Below are 22,316 nucleotides of genomic sequence, written 5' to 3'. Positions count from 1 at the left end.
GTAAATAAAATCTGAAATATTTTCGAAAAAACTAAAAAAAAAAAAAAAAATGAATTTTTTTTTCAAAATCAATTATTTTGTTAAGACAAGCAGAACGTTCTTTGAATCATTTAAATCGGACGCTTAGTTCTCTCAAAAATTGCCATTTTTTACATATTTAGCTCCGTATCTTCAAAATGGCTGGGCCTGCCTTTGCCAAAAACTAATAAACACTTCTCCCAATCATTACTAATTGAATGTTTTTTAGATCATTCAAATTGGATACTCCGTTCTCTCAAAAATTCGATTTTTATTTTCTGCACTCTTTGCTCCGTATCTCCGGCTGGGACCTGCCTTTGCCAAAAACTAATCAGCTCTTTTCCCTATCAATAGGAATCGAATGTTTTTTGAACCATTCAAATCGGTTAATCCGTACGCCCGAAAACGTGGGCGAAAATTTGTATCCATACATACATACACACTCACACACACACACACACACACACACATCCATTTTTTCTGAGGTATGCCAAAACGTTCAGAAACCTTCAAAACGTCGAGAAATGTAAAAATTTTCAATTCCGATTTTCGGCCCATTACAATAACTTACCCTACGGGAAGTTAATATTACTAATAGAATTTAAATAAATTAGATAATTTAATACCAAATCAAGTGGTCTTTTTCTTTCCTGCCCTTTGGCACTCTGTTTTTATTTCTACTTCCTCTCATATTTTCTTGGGCCGATATCTTTACTTGCTGCAGAAATGAACAAATTTGGTTCTTAAAAGTGCTTAAATGTTTCATAATTACCAAACTGTTTATCCTGTATTAAATTCATGATCTTAGCCTCTTCATCCTCTTCTGTACTTGTTTGAAAATTCTGTGGATTTTTGAAATCCTGAGATTTTTGTAACAACTCTTTTTCTAAGAGTCCACGCTTAAAACCAGTATTCACTCGGGAAAACCCTTACACATGCGTGGATGATTTGATCTTATCAAATAATCTATGCAACTGCATGTGTACGTATGCAAACAAATCTTACATCCTTCGCATCTCATGCATGTACTATTACATGTTTGATTTTTTTTTTATAGCCACGTATGGTGCAACGGTATCATCTGTTGGCAATAAATTCCATTGTGTGTTGAGAATGCATTCTAGAATACGATGCGGCAATATTGCTGCACCTCTTATATGGGTTACTCGTACATCTCTCTGCCTTGTCGATAGTAATGTTCCATTTATTCTACGCGTCCTCTGAATAAAAGCATTCATTTCGAGGCGTAACACCAATTGAATGGCCTTATCCATCCTCCTAGAACACTTTCTCCCCAAAACTCGAGTTTTCATTTGGTTATGAAAACTTTCTAAAAACATGTTAGTAATTATTCCCAAACCTTTCCGATAACAATACGCCCAAGTAGTTGCTCGGTTGTAATAAAATTTCTTAAAATATGTAACAAATAATTTAGCATCGTCATCTTTCTTAAGGGGGTATTCTACTGTAGAGTCATGAATTTCGCCCGGTTTTTGAAGCGCTGTATAAAGGAAACAAATAATATTTTTACTATCGATTTTTTTATCATTTGTTTATTGATATTTTATTATTATATAAAAAAATTATTAAAAAAAAATAATTAAAATTCACAAAGTTATGAGCCGTCAAAGTGGGGGTTCCCAAAAAAGAGGGTGTCCTGGCGTACATGATTCCAACCCTCCTGGTGATTTGAAACATAAAAAATAGATGGATTCTTAATTATAATAGATGTCGCTATCGTATGAACCTTGGATAAGCTAAAAAAAAAATTTTGTTCGAATGGCGGCAGTTTGAAAAAAAAATTAGTTTTTTTCATGTTTTTTTAACAATTCCAAATTTTTAAAAAGTAAATCGGTTCATTACAACTCGAGATATCCTTACCGCCAGCTCGAAAAAAGTAGTTCCGAGAAAAACGCGTTCAAAGTTTTGAGACAAGTCGGACCCGAACCGAGGCCACGTCACTAAAACGGCTATAACCCAGGAAATAATAATAATTTTGAAAAATCCTTTCAATGACATATTTTTGAATAACTAAACTTTGAAAATATGAAAAAAAAATTTTTTCGATTTTTTCAAAATTCTACAGTAGAATACCCCCTTAAGTTCATTCAAATAAGAACTTAAATTGCTCCAAAATCATCTTTATCTAAAATCGATTTTTAATTCTATCGATTTCTGGTAAATTACTTCACGTTTTTCTCTATTTACAATCTTATGTGATACTGCTCTCTTCCAGCTCCTGGACACATGCCAGGAGCATAAATGTTTATGCTGTGGCATACCCATGACAGATGACCATGCATTAAAATAAGCTGGAACGTCATCTGTCATGCATACCTTTGTTTCAAGTATACCTACCACCTTATAAATTTCTTTGAAATATATTTTACACATCAACTCATCTTGCCTATTTGAAAAACAAAATGCGACTGGTATGCCGCTTCCAAATTCATCTACCACAAGCAGTGTTTGCAGCAAATACCCATAGCCATTCGTCCCATGACTACCATCAATACAAACTCTATCAGTACCAAAGTTCTTCAACATTCTACATTGCATTTTTGCCATGATTATTAATATTCATCTTGAAGCCCGAACTTAGCAGTGCCAGGTCCAACTTCATTATGAAAAACAAATTATTTAAATGTTCTTGACGCCACGTGTCGCTTGCCCTTGCAGTAGGGATGGCGCATTTGTTAACATTTCCTAACTTTCCAGACATAGTGAATAACTCTAATGATAAATGAAGAACTTTATATGTAATAAAAACAAACTTGCAAATACTGATAATTCACTCTTTTGTGGAAAGATATCTTTATCAGAATTCTGATACAAACTGGCACAAATGTCTAAATTATTATAGTAACTTACATAAACTCCGGGACGTCTGCACAAAAATATAATTTATTATAGTAGGGAAACTTGTGTTGCCAATGAAAGTTGCGTAGAGCAAAACTGTAGATTGCCTATGCCATGGGCTGGGACGGCTGAGTGGGACTGTACAGTCACTAGACCCCAGTGGACCGTGGACCGTATTAACAAATGCGTCAAAATAACACAACTTTCACTACGTTTATTGTTTGAGTATTTTTTGAAAGCACCCCTAATCATTTTTTTCAACTTTTCAATGCAACAATTAATGTCTTTTTTTACTATATCAATGGCAAATTGAAATGTTTCAACATAATCCACAATAAATTTAGTAAAAACTCAATCAAAAAACTTTCTAAAAATTGTAACATTCTGGATACATAAAATATATGAATTCTTGAAATTTAAAAGAATAGCACATAACTATAAGTTAAAACATAATGCAAATGAATGATGAATTAGAATCAACATAAGTCAAATATAGAAATTATATAGAAATGATCATTAGCTAATCTTAAATCTAATTTTGATGTAACAAAACGAAACATAGATATTTGAAAAACAATACAAAAGTTAGAGAATATTTATTTAACATACATCATACATTCAAAATATATAATGATACTATAAATAAAATAAATATTGTAAATATAGAAATAATTTATTTTATTTAAATTTATTAATCGCACAAACATTTTTATCCTAACTTATTGTGCACCCATGGATGTTGTTCACCATTGGAATCGGAGATATTTGTTGATCCCCCGTGTAAAACCCACAATTAGAATTTTGTCCTTTAGGAGCGACACATTCATTCATTATTTATTCTTATTCCATATAGCTCGAGCTTTCACTCATTGCTATGCAGTGTTTGCTTGATAATTGATTGTTTCTCCAATTTTAAATATTATTCTTGTGGGTGTTGTGCAAGACCTTTGGCTGTCAGTGGACTGACGTTTTCATCCCTAACCACGTGGAGGCGGTCCTGCTTTTCTAGCTTTAGTCTGGCTTATAGGTTCTAGTTTTAATTTTGTACTGCATTTCTGTTTTCAATGGCTTGTGCTGCAAAAGCAACAAGCCCCAGGTAATTGGCTTTGCTTCCCAGGTACACATCAAGGTTTGTGTTCTCTGCTATTTCAAAAGGTTTTTGCATTCTTAATTCATCATATCTGTCGCACATGACCAGCATGTGCGCGCTTCTCTCGCTTTCTCCACAGAAGGGACATTTGTCGTCTTCTGTGGCGCCCCTTTTGTAAAGTGTGTGCCTAAACGGAATGAATGTACACGCACTCTCTACTGGGTTTAAACCACTTGTTTCTTGTAGCGTATGGTTACATCGCCAATGAAGCCGTGGGTTGTCCTACCCGTATTTGCCATTTCCCATCTTTTCTGCCATTCCAGCTTAATGGCTTCCTTTATCTTTTTAACCTCTAGATTAAGGGTTTCTTTGCTTGGGTATGCTGTTGAATTGTAATTATAATTATTCCAGCTAATTTTCTCATTTTTTTACAAGGTTTATGATACCTTGCTGTGTAATCTCTAAGTCTAGTGGCATTTTGCCACTTATTGTTTGTAGTGCATTTATTGCGGTGGTACGGCACGCCTTGGTGTGAGGGGCAGTAGTATTATTCTTTGCGCGGCGTTTAGGTCTCTAAGGTTGTACGTGTGGGACGACTTGTCGAACCACGCAGCAGCGCTATATGTTGCTATCGAAAATATCACTGCCTTGTACAGAGTGTCAAGGGTGCCTCTTTTAAGGCCCCATTCCTCCTTTGCAACCCTCCTGATTTTCAGGATGAAGCTAACTAGCTTCTCTCTTAGAAACTTGGTGTGCGCTACAAAGTTTAGCCTATTATCTATAGTAATTCCCAAGTAATCGCACTTCTTTTACATATTTCAGGTTGTTGTTGTCAACCTTAATAATTGGTTAATTCTACCCTTTATCATCATTGCAACAGTTTTTCCACTGCTGACTCTCACTTTATGCGTCGCGCACCAATCCTCAACACATTTAAGCGCCATAGTACCAGTCTTCTCCAAATCATTTCTGGAGTTTCCTTTTATTACTAGCGCCAAGTAATCTGCGTATGCAATAGGTTCCACAGTTTCTCCTAGCTGAGCTACGCCATCTAGAAGAAGGTCCATGCAGAAATTCCATGCAACAGGCCCAATTAATGATCCCTGTGGACATCCCTTCTACATGCTTCTCCCAACCTTCTTTGTGTTACCCTTTACATAGGCGCTTCCCCTTTTGAAGTAGTCCTTGACTATATTTACCATATGGCTGCCGCAGTTTGCCTGCGCCAGCCTATGTGTGATGGCGGGCCACCACAAGTTATCGAAGGCACCTTCAATATCCACAAATAAACCAAGAACATTCTTCATATCTGTCGCCATGCATTTTCTAAAGTTGCATAGTAGCAGTGCGTCCTCCGTGGAGACGCCTGCCTTAAAGCCAAATTGTCGTGCATTGAACATGTTCATCTCTATATAATTTGCCTTAATACGCTCTACGAGTATTTTCTCGTAGATCTTTCCCATCACTGGCAGAAGGGCAATTGGACGGTAAGATTTGGCAAGCCTTCTATTTTCACTCCCTCGTTTAGGAATTAGACATGCCTGTTTCCAATCGGTAGGAATACTACCATCTTGGAAGCATTTGTTTAGTGTACTTAGGATTGATTGTTTGTTGTGACTCCATAATTTTTTGATTATTTCGCCAGTGAAGCCGTCTTCTCCTGAGGCTTTTTTATCTTTTAGTTTTAGTAGTGCCCGTTCTACGTCGACAGAGTCGATGCTTGGTTCGAGGTTCTGATTTTGATATTGGCGTATAGTTTCTCTAATTTTAATATGATCAGCATTCTCTTGCTGGTCATCTATAGGCTAGCACTTTTTAAGAAGAACGTTCACAGTTTCTTCCCATGTTTCACTGAAGTTCCCGGAAGGGAGTTCTAGTGAGCATAGAGAAGCCTTCTTGTTTATTTTATCACATACGATTTTATATACTATACTCCAGGGATCTTTTTTACCAACGCTTGTCACAAAGTCTCTCCATGAGGTTGTTTTATGTTTCCTAATTTCTCTGACATAGTCATTTCTTGCCCTTTTGTATGCCTACATTTTGGTTGGTATGTCGTCAAGACATAGTCTCTTGGCCCGAAAGAGATACTTTTTGTTTTTATTAGTTTCCCGCCTTAGACAAGTCAGCTCCTCCAACCACCACGGCATGACCTTTTTTCCGGCTTTCATTTTGGGTATGCATTTATCACAGACTGATTTTAATTTTTTCCACCAGTTCTTCGAACCTTTCCCATTTTGCCCTTTTCGTATTATAGCCTGTGTGGATTTTTATTTGGTTTGTGTTTGGCGCTTTGAGCACCACTTCAAAAGTTAAAAGACTGTGATCACTGGCGGTCGCTATGTCACTTACATTCCAGTTGATCACTTTTGAAGACATGTTTAAAGTTGCCAGTGTTACGTCTATGTTAGTGTCTCCGGCTTCGCTCTGATATGGGCAATTGTTGCTTGGCTCGTTCAAGACGGCTAGATTGTTGGAGGCGATCCACTCCTCCAACTCTTTGCCTCTGCTGTCTAGTGTTTTAGAGAACCACAGACCAGATTTTGCGTTAGCGTCGGCTGTGGCAATGATGCGGCGGCCAGCCCGTTTCCTGAGGATTGCATCCAGCTTACGCAGAAAGCTGTTTATGTCAACTGAAAACTGCATGTAGCAGTTTATGAGGTAGAAGCTTTCCTTATAAGTGCATATTTCTACGCACATTACATGATCGCATTCTAGCACCGATCTTTGAAAAATGTCGTATTCCCTATCTCTGACTACGATCGCACCCCAGGGATTGTTTGTTTCTGGTTGTAGCACTCTCAGTCACCTTTTACTCTACCATTTTATGTGATGGTTAAAATTACATGTAACCTTTTACTTTACCTTTTAAAGTGTACGGTTCTTGTATACACAATATATCAAGTCCCAATTGATGTAAGATAAACTCCAAATTAGCAGCTGCAGATTTGGATCTTTGGGCGTTTACTTGGGCTGCTTTCAATCCCATGAAATCTTTATAGATTTGTAGTTGCTTCTCGTATTCAGGACACAATTTCCAGGTCACTTTGTGAGCCACATCTTGCCGCTTGTTTCTAACGCATTTTGCATCTTTGTCCATGGTGCAGTCACTCGAAATGTGTTCACTGCTACCACATTTTTCGCATACTGGTTTTTCAACTCTGCATACCCTTGCTATGTGACCGTATACATGACATTTATAACATCTGGGTATTTTTATATATTCGCTTACCCGATATGTGCGCCAGGTCATGTAGATTCTGCCTTCATTTAGCAGTCTACTGGCGTACTTTCCTGACAGTTGAATTATCCAATTCAATTTGCCAAACTCATTTTTAAATTTTGTTACAATTTTGGTGTTATTTTTCAGAAGTTCAGCTTCCGTTTCTTCTAAATATTCAAAGTTTTTTGCAACTAGACTGTCGAGAAAGTCTTTTTCTTCGCAGTCATTTTCTACGTCATATATAATTATTTGAGGTTGTAGCTTTTTGGGCTCCTCAACAATTAATTTCTGTGCGGTTAGGTTAGATTTCTTTATTAATTATACATTTTTTTTAGCTTGAACTTCGATGACAATTCCTTTGTTTCTAAGTTGTCTCATACTTTTAACTTTAACTTGCTTAATAATTTCTTTAAGGCCAGTTTTGATAATGTCCTTTAATTTGCCATTTGAGCGAGTGTCAGTTTTACTGCACTCTGGCTTAATATATACAAATTCGCTTTTGCTTTTTTCTATTATTTGAGTACTAGCGTTGTTTGCTGCCTTTGCAGCTGCGTTTGCGTACGACAAATTGGCGCCGTTTTTACATTTTTCATTATACATTCCTTGTGCCTTCTCTCGCTCAACTATTTCTTTCTGGAGCAGGCTTTCTGGAGGAGCATTGTCTCCAGGTTTGACCACTTTTCCAATATAAATTTAATGGCACATTTATTAATTTTGTTGGATTCGGTAAAGAGGAAGCTTTCTAGGGCTTCTCTTTCTTTTTTGATGCAAATCATTCTATCTGATAATAGACTGTTTTTGCTTGTTTCAGGGGTTACTTCTCTTTTTGCCTTCTCTTTCTCTTCATTTTTGGTTTCTGCTTTTTGAGCAGTAGCCTGTTTTGACAACGAGTTATCAGTTTTAGGTTTTGTTGTTTTTTGAGAATTCATATTTGTTTCCACGAGTACGGGAGAATATTAGTCGGCCCAGGTAGCGCTCCCAATGCCTGGGTAATAAGCCTATTACTGCCGAGGTGTCGGCTGGTGCTCCGAGTTGGTCGCTCGTAGCTGTATTCCCTCACAGCCATTCACTCCTTCGGCGCGCGCCTTACCTTAAAGTTGAGAGTGTTTTTTTTATAGAGGATCCTCCTTCGTGACCCGGGCGATTAAGCCAAAGACCCCCGCTCTCCAGAGACATGACCTAGAGCTTGCGGTATGTGCCGCTTTTATGTGGGATCAAAGTTGTTCTCGCCCCACAACCTTCCTCCTTTACCCGGGCTTAGGACCGGCAGCAGTGCGCGAGGACATCTGCAGGCGGAGTTCTAGGAGCGACTCAGAAGGAAGTACTGTCGGGGGTATTATCATTACCGCCCTGGCCGTGGCGATAGTTTCTTTGCCCACCGCGGTAATTTCCGCGGCCGCCGCGTTTTGTTTACGCGACCGCCGAGGTTTTTTCCTCCATGATCTCCGCCCCAACTCGCATCGTCTGTGGACTAAAATAATAATTAATAATATTATAATAGCTGATTGCTATGTATTTATGTATTACTATAAAAATTTAACATTACCTTTTTGTAACTATACATTCTTACTTCTTTATCATTAAAAAAATCCAGGAAGTACGTCTCCACGTTTTCACTGTCTTCTTATAATACCCGTAGGAGAGATAATAAACGCTCCTCCTTTTCAAACTGCAATTTTATGGTGTCGAAGCATAAATTAATGCCCTTCATTCTGTAATCTATTATAAAAAAATGATAATGAAAAATCCCTAGAAATCAAAACACTAGAAAATATTTTCATTAAGAAGAGGTGCCGAATGAATCCATCTGAGCATATATTTCTTACGATTACAATAACGCATATGAAACATACATTTTAAAACTGAATTGTAAATTTAAAGTATAAACCTTTGAATATTTTTGAAAAAATAAATAAAAAAAAAATGAAAATTTTGAAACGTTTGAAACGTTTGAAATATAGATTTTTTCTATTTCTAAGTGTATATATATATATATATATATATATATATATATATATATATATATATATAAAGAAATATACCTTTGTTATTCTCCGACACCCCACACTACAAAACCGTGTGTCAAAAACCGTATGAAACATCTCCTAATTTCGTAGGTCTCGTTGATTCTGCACTCGAGCTATAATAATAAGAATGTTCTAATTATACACATGTCCTGAAGAATAAAAAGTGGATTTAAATTACTTACACAAGCCTATCTTCCCAATGGGACTCGGTGTGACAATCCGTTAATATTATAAGTATTTCTTCTTTAGGTATTTCACTTACTAGTGTGAAATTCCCTATAGCTCCCGCTATTTTATTTATGGATGCTAGAAAGATAAAAACTATAATAATAGAAAAGAAGAAATAGTTTTCAAATAAAAATATATCTTATATATTAGAATAATATATGACTTTGCTGTATGATTTACATTTGTTATATTTCATTCTATCATTCAACCGATGTCTGAACATATAATATAAGGATGAATATGAAATAAAAAGATTCATATTCAAGCGTAAATTTTATTTGGTCTATCTTGTATGTATGTATCTATAACCTGAAAAACGATTGTTAACAATTGCAAAAAGTAGGCTGAAATCGTTGTCGAACTAATATAAAACACAATATTATTACTTTATATTCATAATTATTTATTAATATTCATCACTGATTCAGTTAATAAGATAAATGTAAAAAATGTGCCAAATAAACACTGGCAGACCCTCGACTAATTTATCAAAAAAAAACACAACTTTCACTATGTTGACCGTTTGGGCATTCTTCGAGAGAACCTCTAATCACTTTTTTCAACTTTTCAATACAATAATTAATGAATATTCACTTTCTACAACTTTTTAATACAATAATTGATAAATATTTGCAATGATTTACACTATTTCAACATATCTTCGAACATATTTTGACACCGCAGATCAGGTCGGTTGGTATCAATGTACTATGACATATGTAAAAATACTTGATTGTAGGTTAAGGATTTTTATGTCAAACAAAGACAATGCAAAATAAATAAGATTTAATTAAATAAATTATTATATTTTAATCATTTTCATAAAAAAAAATCAGGTTTTAAATGTTGCCGATAGGCCACGCCCACGAAACTGTCAAATACCTGAGCTTGCCAGTTGTGAGTCTGTCATCGCTACTGTTTGGTGATACTTCTCTCTTCATGATGGTTTTAGTTTATAGTGTAATTGTTTGTTTCTAATCCGAGAATATATGAAATGAATAAACGTAAAAATTTTGCTGATTTGTCTAAGAGAAGTATGCAACAAATTGTAAAGCAAAAGGTTGATAATTTTCAAAAGTTTGTGAATCGAATCGCGAGAACAATACTGCTTTTTCTTCAACTAGTGGTGGTACAAGGGGTACTAGTGGAGACGTAACCGAAGCAAGTTTAGTTTGTCAATTGAAAATCGGGTCTCGTAATGCATTATTCTTAAAAAGCTTTTTTAGAATTATTCTTAGTGACCTAGTAGTTAGGTAGCTGCATATGAATTATTATGGGTTTATGAATTAAAATAACCTACGCACAGCCATGTTCTATACTTAAACTCCAACGTACTGATAGATTATTCTTAATTACTATACTAGCGGAGTATAGTATTACAGCTATAAAGGAGTATACGAAACGGATAACTTATAACGGATGCCGACGGAGGGAATAGCCTTATAAAACAATATTACATCTGACCTTTGCTGGAACGGGTTCTCCTCTCCTGGCACAACACACACACCACTATACACAAAGCGGGTCCAGCGCCTGGCGCGTGCACCCACTGACCTCCTCAGAGGATGATACAATTCTTAATGCTGACTTTCAACCCCAGACTGGACCTTATATTGCAGGCACCCTAGTAGACGTAGGTGGGGGAGCCGAATTGCACCGAGGGTTATGCAACCCTTTTGACGAGAATACCAATTGTCGTAACAATATCACGATAAAATGCAGTTCTTTAATATAAGTGTTACAGTTTATCAAATTTTTAGATAATAGTAATTTCAATTTAATGTAGACAAAAGTGTACCTAATAACCCTCGAAATAACTTTCGGTCTATGGCTGGCCGCTTACTTCTAGAGCCAGTAGCCGAGAAATGGCGTAGCTCTTTGCCCAAAATAAAGCTTCTCGCTCTACACTGGTCCATTCGTGTCCTATAGCACTCTCCGACACATGCTCAATATATAATTTTCTTGTTTTTGGCAGATAAAATCCACATCCTGGTGATAGTTCCTCCTGAAATATTGGATATTAGCTTGGGTATTGTGATATCTTTCAAAAGATATTATTTCAAATTAAGTTTATTTATTTATTTACCATGTTATCACCAGGTGTGTAAAAGTGTTCGGGAACCTATATTAATAGAAAAAAGAGATGATTTGCTTGTACATATGAAAGAGATGAGAACTTATTATGTGAACCAATAGTTTAGATACTCTTGAAATCTTTTGAATCGATAGCTATCAAATATTAATCATCACATTTAAATTATTTAATTTTCTAAAAATAATATCTAATTTATCTAGATATTGAAATCCACTCTGTGAGATAAATAATATAATAATGTTATTAATTACCTTAAAATAATCGTGTGCCTCATCTTCATCTTTTTTGCTCTGAAGCCTATAAGCATACTTCAGTACGGCTCCCCAAAGCTCGTGTTTTTTATGTCTTCCTTGGTAACTAATCGAATATGAATATGTATAAGCACATTAGAATAACTCTACATTAGAGAACATTATTGTTATTATATTATAGTATACCTTTTACTGGATACGCCATTGCAAGTGATTTGGTATGCTCCTCAGAGAATTCAGTAGAAATTTCTGAGTCACTGCACACATCTGCTGGAGACCCAACTGCTTCAGATGGATTTTCTTCCACAATAAAAATCATGTCCTCGTTATTATCAAACACATTATTATCAAAAATAGTTGGCTCCGCTCGTAAGCCTGCATCCATATTCTTTTTATTATTAATGCACGCCACCTGTATTTTCTTCTTGTTCTCTTGTATACCAGAATTATCTTGGATCACTTCCCAAACAAAAACTTTGTTTGGAGGAACATCCAAGCGATCGTCCACCGTTACGGTCAACGAATTTAAGTGCTCAGTATCTTCTAAAATTCAATATTTCTTTTAAAAACAATTAAATTACATTTTATCAGAGAAGAAATGATGATACATACCGCTGATAGCTAGCACTTTCGCTTTTCCTCGACCGGCGTCATAATTTTCGGTTTTCTTCCATGATATTTCTGTAATGGCACCAACATACCTATCTTTCGGACATATACACTTCAAAGGCATGATGTCCGAAGTACCCGATTCAATCCACAACACTAATGCGTTCATGGTGATTCTTGCCATATTTTATAATTATATATAAAATATATATAAAAATATCTTGGGTAAAATCTTGAGAACAACGAAGAGCGAACGATAAACACGTGGAAATAATAAACACAAACACGATAGAGCTTAGGCCGCTAAACGATGAGTAATGCTTCGTTCGATCATTTTCGTCATATTTCGGTCTCACTTCGTAGTTAAGTTGTCTCTATTGGACTATCTCTATATGTTGAACGAGTACGTTAAATATAAAGTTTTCCACTGGTAATTTTTGTTATTTGAGCGTTTGATTTGTTATATATATTGAAATGATATGAGTTGTTGTTGTAGGGTTGATTGGATTGGGTTGGGTTCCAAATGTAGATTGATCCACTCTCCAAGGGGTGCTAGATCAGTCCAACCTTGTTCTGGTGTCGTGGGCAGAGCTTAGAGTTTATAATAAAAAATAACAACACTGGTATGAGTCTCCTCAGAACCGTGAGCACTTTATATTGGTATAGGCTGAAAGATGTCTTTACGCAAAGTAGAATACAAACACTGAATCTAAATTCGACTATAACTTTATTTAATCTTTAATAACTTCACATCACAAACTAGCATAGATTCGTGCTAAGACATACTCTCTAATTTTTTCTAAAACATCACTGGCTAGACTTCTGCCTAAGGCATCACTAGTTAATACAAATAATTCTGACTCTATATATTATACATTGTACGTGTCAATTCTAGGAATGGCGTCTTCCGCGTTCATGTAAAGATCTTGGACTTTGATCAACATTGAACAATGAATTCATATTTTGATCAAAAGCACGTATGATCGTGTTATTACAGAACACGCCACCCCTAAAGAATATTGTTAGTCCTCTAACAATTGAAAAGAAAAAAAAAAACAAACAAAGAAATTACAATTTATTTGGGATTCCTCCCCTCTAAAGCAATTTATCGTCCTCGATAAATGAAAAATAGTAATCTATGGTACAATTGATTATAGCAAAAGAGAGAAAAATTTGAAAATTTGCAAAATATGAAAAAGTAAAAGTATAAAATTTTGTAGTATGTCTGCAATATAGTAATTAGATAACAATTCTGATGATAATATGAATAAAAAAATTAACATCAACCCTTTTTTTTTTTTTTTTTTTTTTAAATCTAATATTGTTGTAACATTTTGCTGCTTATTGTGATTTTTAATAATTCATTAAAATTATTTTGATTTAGCTTCAGCAGTTTGTTTAATTTCAAAAGTAGGATTTTGATAATACAGCAAAATATTACAAACAATAATTAGTTACATTATTCTTATTGGATATAGTATGCAATCTAATACCACATGAATCCGCATAGTTGCATAACTTGTGTGACTGCTTTAAAATGATTAGTAGACAAAAGCGAAGTTGTGACCTATTTGATTTATATACATCAATAAAACTTCTAAAAATTTCTGTGATAAAATTAATTATTTGATCCATTATCACTATCATTAATTGGTCTATTTGCATAAGAATATTAACAAGGTGCAAGATCTCTCTTTCTTTTCACAAATTTAATATTATAATAAATTGTTTAATTTTGTATGATAATTTATTTATTTGATTCGAATTTAAAATATGATCAAAATACTCTGTGTCAGATTCAGTTCAATATTTTTAATAGGATGTTTAAAAATCGCGCGATTATTTCTAACTGAATTCTAACTATATGAGAATCATGTATCAATCTTCGAAACTTTTTAAAAAAAATAGCTTGCACACTTGTTGCCATTCTGATGCATTACATCTAGATTGAAATGGAAGATAGTGATAATTCGTCTTGTAATCTAATAATTTTGTGTTGTCACATACTTCTACATTAATACATTTCTGTAGGCCCTCTTGATTTTAACTTTTATTTTCAAATTTTTATTTTGAACATTCTAAATATACAATATAAAAATATTAAATTGAAATTATCATGTTTAGAATGTCAATATTAATAAAAAATTGAGTGGCCTTTCAATTTCTGAATATTTGATACAAATATATTATTATATATATTTTTTCTATATTTTGTTTCCATTTGAATTATTGATACTACTCATCAAAATTACTTTTGTTATAGGTGAATAAATAATTAAAGCTTTGAACACTCGAAATTCATAATTAGTTATTATCAAAAAAATAAAAATGCAACTATAAAAACATTAATATGTCAAATGAAATAAATAGATTACGATAAAATTATTCAAAATCAAAATTAAAATATTAAATTAATGAAATTTTAATTGAATAAAATATGTCGCCAATTAATACTAAAAAAATTAAATAATAATAAAATAAAATTTTGTAAAATACATCAAGATTCATAAATTAACAAAGTTAAGACATCATAAGCAAATTTGTATTGCGTGCCTTATCAAGGTTTGAATCCGAATGTTACGTGATATTTCTTTACTCAAATTTCAAAATAGAAATATGATAGAGCTTGTTATGCTATTAACGCAAATAATCGAAATTAGTGTGGACAATAAAAATTTCAATTAGGAAAAATATTATTATTTTCAATTTACGCAAATAATAGAAAACAAATTTACTCAATCGCTTACTAATTTTCAAAATAAAATTTATTATATTTGTAGAGAAAATTTAGGAAATATTTTACGTTCAATATAGCACCAACAAATTGAATTGAATTTAAAATGAAATCATTTAGTATCAATAATTCAAACATGGACTTTTTCTATTTTCCTATTTTTTTTTTCAATTTATAATTCTGTTCTATGGGGATAGTTACATTGCAATTATTGGCATTAATTTAAATTTATCCCCTTCATTTCTGTAACATTTTGTGGTATGGGCAGTTGATTAAATTTAATTATTATTGAAATTTGCGTTTTCAAGTTCAGTTGTTTTCACACCAAACTTCTAATTTCATTTTATGTAATATTCGATCACAAATTAAAATTTCATTCTTATGTAATATTTTTAAAATCATTTATATATCTAACTTTACTAGTGGAAAATTATTCTCATGCAATATTTAATATTATCGATGCAATAAACGAGCGTGTTTTGGTCCTAAAATGAAAATAACGAAATAAATTTATTTGAAAGATTTTATTGACTCGTTCCCGCGGATTCATGAGTCTTATAAGTCATCAAAATTACGTCAAATATATTTAAGATCTCGCGGTTTTCACTAACCTTACGAGTCTCCATTCGGGTTTTCCCTACCCTGATTAATTATTTATTTGTCAGATACCTATTGTTTCTTTTGAACAATTTAATATTAGGCTATCTGAAATGAAGGATTGGCACTATCGCCTGAAAAGTGGCACAATGGCTACACTAAATCCTTTAGGCATTTCGCCTTTATACTGGCATTTAAAGCCACATTAAAAATCGCGACGTAATGAAAAGATCAACAGATGTAAATTTACTCTTGATAGGATACTCAAAGTCATTAACTAGAGTCACTAACTTTTCAATATTACTTTCTGAGTCTTTTATATTATTACTTGATGACTTTATTTCTAATCTTTACAATTATTTTGAAATAATGAAATATTTCTGTTATGAAATTCGGACCTGGCAATGCTCGTAATTGTTTTTGTTAAAAAATGCTTAGTTAACAATATTTACTTGAACTTAACCTTGATGGTTACGTGAAGTCAACAAAATAATAGTGGTGTGAACAATAATCGAACTGCCCGTTGTTACAAAAATGTTACCCAAGTACAACCCAAATCCTAATACTTAAAAAAAAATTCAAATTGACAAAATATTATTATTTATATTCTAATTGACAAATAAAATTTTTAAAAAAAAATTGACGACTATGATGTTCTGGTCTGGATATGTTGAAGGATTGGTTTTTCTTACTTGGGGAGTGAGCCTTAATCGAGAAGTCTGCGTCGATTTGGGTAGAGTATGTCCTTGTCCCTCTGCGTAAAGTCGCCCTTCTCACGGGTTATTTGGTATGCCGCCACCTTTGATGCCTCTGATACTTCGTGCCAGTCCTGATTATGCTGGTTTTCAGCTGTTGCTGCAGCGCCGGATGCAAAATTTCTGCTACTCAGCTTCTTGCTCGACACTCACAGCACACTCAACACTGCACTTCACCACGAGGTAAAACCACCGCTTGACACCATGAAATGTTTTGAGTTGTTGTTGTAGGGTTGATTGGATTGGGTTGGGTTCCAAATGTAGATTGATCCACTCTCCAAGGGGTGCTAGATCAGTCCAACCTTGTTCTGGTGTCGTGGGCAGAGCTTAGAGTTTATAATAGAAAATAACAACACTGGTATGAGTCTCCTCAGAACCGTGAGCACTTTATATTGGTATAGGCTGAAAGATGTCTTTACGCAAAGTAGAATACAAACACTGAATCTAAATTCGACTATAACTTTATTTAATCTTTAATAACTTCACATCACAAACTAGCATAGATTCGTGCTAAGACATACTCTCTAATTTTTTCTAAAACATCACTGGCTAGACTTCTGCCTAAGGCATCACTAGTTAATACAAATAATTCTGACTCTATATATTATACATTGTACGTGTCAATTCTAGGAATGGCGTCTTCCGCGTTCATGTAAAGATCTTGGACTTTGATCAACATTGAACAATGTTCATTAATAAATAATTTAAACTCTAAAATGATACCAAGAAAATCACTTGATACAGTTGGATCTCGGCAGAGGCAAAAACGGCTAAGGCAAGCTTTTGATAAACGAAACGAGATAAATACTATTCAAATTGTTGAATCTATTCGTAATGATCCTCGTTGTAATAGAATTTCTACAAATTTTGAGAGAAATTAGCAGTTTTAAAAAATAAATATGTAGATGTATAAATTAATTATTTATATATTGATTATTACACCTTGATATGATTTTTTAAATATATTATTATTTTTATTAAGTACAAATCATTTCATTATATAACACATTAAACTAGTGAAATACCAGATGTCTAATATGAAAGAACATTTTGAATATTTTTAAAATGTTATTTTCAATTTCTTCTGTATTCATTACGACTATTTATGAAATGATGAATCCTCTTGATATTTTATAATTATTTATCGTAAAGCGGCTGCTATTTGATACCGAAACAATCGGGCATTTATTGCTTCAGCATTAACTTCATCTTCAACCGAAGACTCATATCAATGTTCAAACGAGAAACATTTTCGCTTCTCTGCAAACATTCAAAATTTTCTTTCATGTTCCAATTGTGTAAAACACAGCATGCTCTTATAAATTGGCAAATAAGTTAGATGTTTTTCATTTTTAAGTGATAGAGTTGCCTAAAATGTTGTTTTAATAACCCAAATGTTTGTTCAATAGTACTTCGAGCACTATTATGTTTTTTATTGAAAGTGTTGAGTCTGTGTGATAGAATTAATATTTCGAAATGGTGTCATTAAATTTGTTTTCAGCGGGTAGGCTGCGTCTCCTAATAAAATATATCGATCAAATTTTGGCATCATGCACTGAACCAGGAGATCCAATAAAAACATCACAAACAGCTTTCATCAGAAAAAATAATTTAGAACATGATTAGAAATTTTAGTATATGAAAAAAGTTACCGCACATTTATGGAACAGTATCCTTTTTGGTTTAAAAATGATCTTGAATCCTTTGCAGGTTTGTTTATACGTATGTGGCACCCATCGATTATTCCGATTACATTAGGAAATCCCTTTTGTGAAAATCTTTCAGCAATCAATAACTTTTCCTCACAATTTGGCCACTTTATAAATTCATAACTAATACAACTTAGAAGAAACTCTTCGAATTATTCTATGCAAAGAACTTAAAGTGATACTAAAACGATCACTGACATCTCTGTAGCTGGCACTTTCATGTCTCGCAAACCACAAAACAATCTGCACCTAAAATTATATTTAACTATAATTTTTTTTTGAACAACAACAAATTTATGTAAAGCACTTATTTTTCCATATATTCCATATGTATTTAAATTGTAGATTGCACTTGCTTCATATCGGTCAGATATTTGTTTACAAACATTTCTGCTCACTCTAACGTGTTCCATAAACTGTGCCTCATCATACAATGGAACCACTTTGTCTGCCAAAATAAGATTACCGTCTATAGCCACATTGAATAAATTATTGATTAATCATTAAACATATTTATGATAGTGTTGATTTATTAATAGTTAAAAATAATATTACAAGATAATTTATAAATTTTTTTAGTAACAGATAGCATTTTATTTACCAAGATAACCCTTATTTCTTTCAACTTCAACGAATTCCGATTTATACCGAACGCAGTCGAGTGAGCTCTGAGTTCGAAACGCGTTGCCAACTGCCATGAAAAAATCAGAATGTTTGGTCTAGTTTGAAACAGTTTCGAACTGTCGGAGAAGATTGGCTCGGATGGAACGAACCCATTAAAGCATGTGCCTATAAAATGGTGGAACAACGACAGTACCTCCATCATGTAACATATATTAATTATAAATTATAATCATACTCATGTTTTAGGCGTTTCCATATTTCTCTTTTTTTTTGTAGTGGCGAATATCAAATGAACTAACAAAATAACAAAATAGAAATGACCATTTTGGTCGTGCACAAACATTTTCGCCATTTTCATTTAATGAATGCTTACACATGAAGTTCGCCACTATCACCAACTTTACAGCGTCAAAAAAATAACTCAGTTCGGTATGAAGAACACTTCATGCTTGTTTTATTTTTCATATAGGTTATATTTTACCAACATGTTCCGCATTATTTCTTTCGCATTATTTCTTTAGTAATCGAAGTGTAATTGTTCGTTTTTAATCCGAGAATATATAAAAGAGTAAACGTAAAAATTTCGTTGATTTATCTAAGAGAAGGGAACAACAAATTTTAAATAAAAAGTTGATAATTTTGTAAAGTTTGTGAATGGAAACGCGATTCAGTACAATACTGATCCTTTTTCATCAACTATTGGTACCAGCTTGAAAAACTTTTGTTGCAATTGTTTTGTTGAATATGAATTATTAGGGTATTATGAAATAAAATAAAATAAGAAAATGTACGAAAAACGTAACCAGAAAAATTGTAACTATCTAGTGAATTATATTTAATTTAAATAATATTGTATCTTGTGTTTTCCTTTGGTAGAGTTTTGCATGGAAATCCATCACATAAAAGCATAACTCGGTTCCAGAAAATCGAAAAAATGGTTTGCGATTTGCCTTTTTTTATTAATTCATAATTATACTTACATGTGCCACTACTTGAGCTTCACGGATATTAAATAGTTTAGTTATATGTGCTACTATTTGAACATACATAATTTTATTTGTTTATGAGTTTCTTGTTGGACAAAAATTAATCTTAAAGATGATCCGCGCATCATTTCAAGTACAAAAAAACTATTGAAATTAAGTATTGTATTGTTGATGTAAAGTGTCGGTAGTTTTCTTAACCCCTTAACTTACAATTTAGATTGGAAAATGTCGGCCCAAAGTTGTTCAAGCTGGCGCGGCGTTGTGACTATTTTTCCTCATAGTGTTCGGATTATCACAAAAATAAAAATAATTTTGTGTTTTATAGTTTCGTATGAATAAATATTTTAAAATACTTGCGTTCACCATACCGGGCCATGCCCGAAATGCGTAATATTTGCTTCTTTCCTGAATATCGTACGCGGGCTATGCCCGTAATATTCACTTTTGGCCTAGCAATCTCTCACGGGCTCTGCTCGCCATTTTAAGTTAAGGGGTTAAATTGTGTTTTTTTTAATTAAATATTGTTCTCTTTGAATATGTAAAATTTGTTCAAATGTATAGGATTTGGATAGAAATTTTAATTGCTGAATGCTAACAAAGCAAATTGGAAAATATTAAATAACAGGAGAAAAATAAGCAGTGTTATAATTGAAATAATATGATAATAATGAAAAAATTTGATGAAACAAAATATAATGAACTATTGAATTAAAGTAAAAACGCTGTTATTTTTATTACAGCAGTTATGAAAAGAATTTATAGATATAGATAAATAAGTATTATTGGAAGTGAAACAATTTAAATGTTTAGTCCTATTATTTCAATGCGAAACAAAGTCTTAATGTGATATAAAGCAAATGATGCATAGTTTTGCTTCTACATGAAATAACATGAGTCTAAAATATGTCATGAAAGGAGTCAAACTTGGCCCAGATAATAAATATGTACATAATACGAAACGTTCGTGAATAATACACGATATTTTCTGTACAATTTTCAACGATATATGTATATAATAATTATGATTCAAAATTCAAATGAGATGGGATCAGAACATTAACGACTTAGGAATTTTAAAATTTACGACTATCGTTTAGAAGGCAGGTTCAGATGCGATAATGCCCAGAGGAAATGGATTGTTAATGAATGACCCTTGTGATACTACAATAGAATACTAATAATTTGATTGATATGCCAGACCGACTAGTGACGTGAAACATCTGTTTTGTAAGAAATTTTAATCTAGTCAAAGACATTCAAATTTATCTTACTGATTGAGAAAATAGTTTTCGACCAGATAGAAAGAACATGGGCTTTAGAGATTATTGATTTTCATACATTAACACGACGTATTAAAAAAAAAGTGGTAGTCTTAGTTGAGTCAACGAAATTTTAACAGATCCAATGGACTTTGAGGTATTTTAAATCGGTGACAAAAACAATCAAAAATATTAGCTCAAATGAAATTGGCCTCCATCCATAATCAATCTCAGGAGGGCTGTTTTAATTCGTACGGATTTCTTAAGCATGGATCAAGTGGTATAATTTATTGACAAACGAAAATATTTTAATACTTGCGGAAGTAACTCAGTCGTTACTTGCATTGATTTGCTAAGTTATGATGACGAAATCTTGGAACCTTCATCTGACTTACCTGATCTCTTGGACAATTTATTTCCAATCTTCAACAAATTATTTATTTGTTTAACATATGTCACTAAATTTGTGAAGTCATATGATGGAAATGGAGACATGAGATGCAGCATGGATATTATAAAAATAAAAAGTGAGGCTGAATAAAATCGATCTCGTGCTCACTACACGGTATTTAAACCGATATTAACAATTTGTATTGACAATTGCAAATTTTGAGAAAATTTGGGGGATAATTAATTACTATTTATTCATGCAATAAAATACATTTAACTAATTTTTAATATTCAACAGGCAACACATCATGAAATGCGTAAAATGTAATAGTATTGTCTGTGTTTTTGACCAATATTTCTAATTGGAAAACAACAGATACTCAAATACATATCAACAATACATACAAATTAATATATAAATTTAAGTGTTTCAATGTAAATGAAATGTTTGAATGTAAAATTATATACATCAATTTGATAATATAATTACAATAATTATATATAATAATATAAGCACATATTATCTCTTTGGTATATATAGGTAAAACAAACCATTTTGTCTTATAATTATACATTCACATGTTTCTACTTGCCACTATATTTCATATACACATATATTGCGCGGCATAAGATTTATTTTTGAGCATACAAGATGCGGCACATTTTGTAGTAGATTTATATTTTTATATTATTATATGTATTAGAAACAAAAATTCTTTATCGATATTTTCTGGTTCTTTAAACATTCTATTTTTTGTAATATTTTAATATTAGATTTATTTTCTTTTTATGTTGTTGTTTGTGCCATGCAAATTCTAGTAGAATATTTTATTTTTAATATCTGAACGATTTCTAAATACTA

The 22,316-nt window shown here is 32.8% G+C and overlaps 1 protein-coding gene across 1 annotated transcript; it reads right to left on the bottom strand.

Annotated features, from left to right (window-relative positions):
- Positions 1 to 11,362: 11,362 nt before the first annotated feature.
- On the bottom strand, positions 11,363 to 12,584 carry LOC113382184. Its single transcript, XM_026620723.1, has 4 exons — positions 12,404 to 12,584; positions 11,978 to 12,334; positions 11,792 to 11,897; positions 11,363 to 11,450 (listed from the first exon to the last, which is right to left on the bottom strand). Exons 1-3 carry the CDS (start codon positions 12,582 to 12,584, stop codon positions 11,851 to 11,853), a joined length of 585 nt encoding a protein of 194 aa, XP_026476508.1. The 3' UTR covers positions 11,363 to 11,450; positions 11,792 to 11,850.
- Between the last annotated feature and the right edge of the window lie 9,732 nt (positions 12,585 to 22,316).

This window comes from Ctenocephalides felis, unplaced genomic scaffold, assembly GCF_003426905.1.
Source record: "Ctenocephalides felis isolate EL2017-DRISC unplaced genomic scaffold, ASM342690v1 CF-g0.4_SCAFFOLD_03350, whole genome shotgun sequence".
Classification (NCBI taxonomy): domain Eukaryota; kingdom Metazoa; phylum Arthropoda; class Insecta; order Siphonaptera; family Pulicidae; genus Ctenocephalides; species Ctenocephalides felis.
Note: the sequence above shows the minus strand (reverse complement) of the source record. Positions and strands in the feature narration are given on the sequence as shown.

Bases quoted from the DNA above. Each gene is read 5' to 3' on its own strand.
- LOC113382184 (XM_026620723.1), bottom strand. From the start codon at position 12,584: ATGGCAAGAATCACCATGAACGCATTAGTGTTGTGGATTGAATCGGGT. The intron at 12,335-12,403 runs GTATGTATCATC...ATTGAATTTTAG, and splicing joins GAAAGTGCTAGCTATCAGCG to AAGATACTGAGCACTTAAAT. The intron at 11,898-11,977 runs GTATACTATAAT...ATATTCGATTAG, and splicing joins AATGGCGTATCCAGTAAAAG to TTACCAAGGAAGACATAAAA.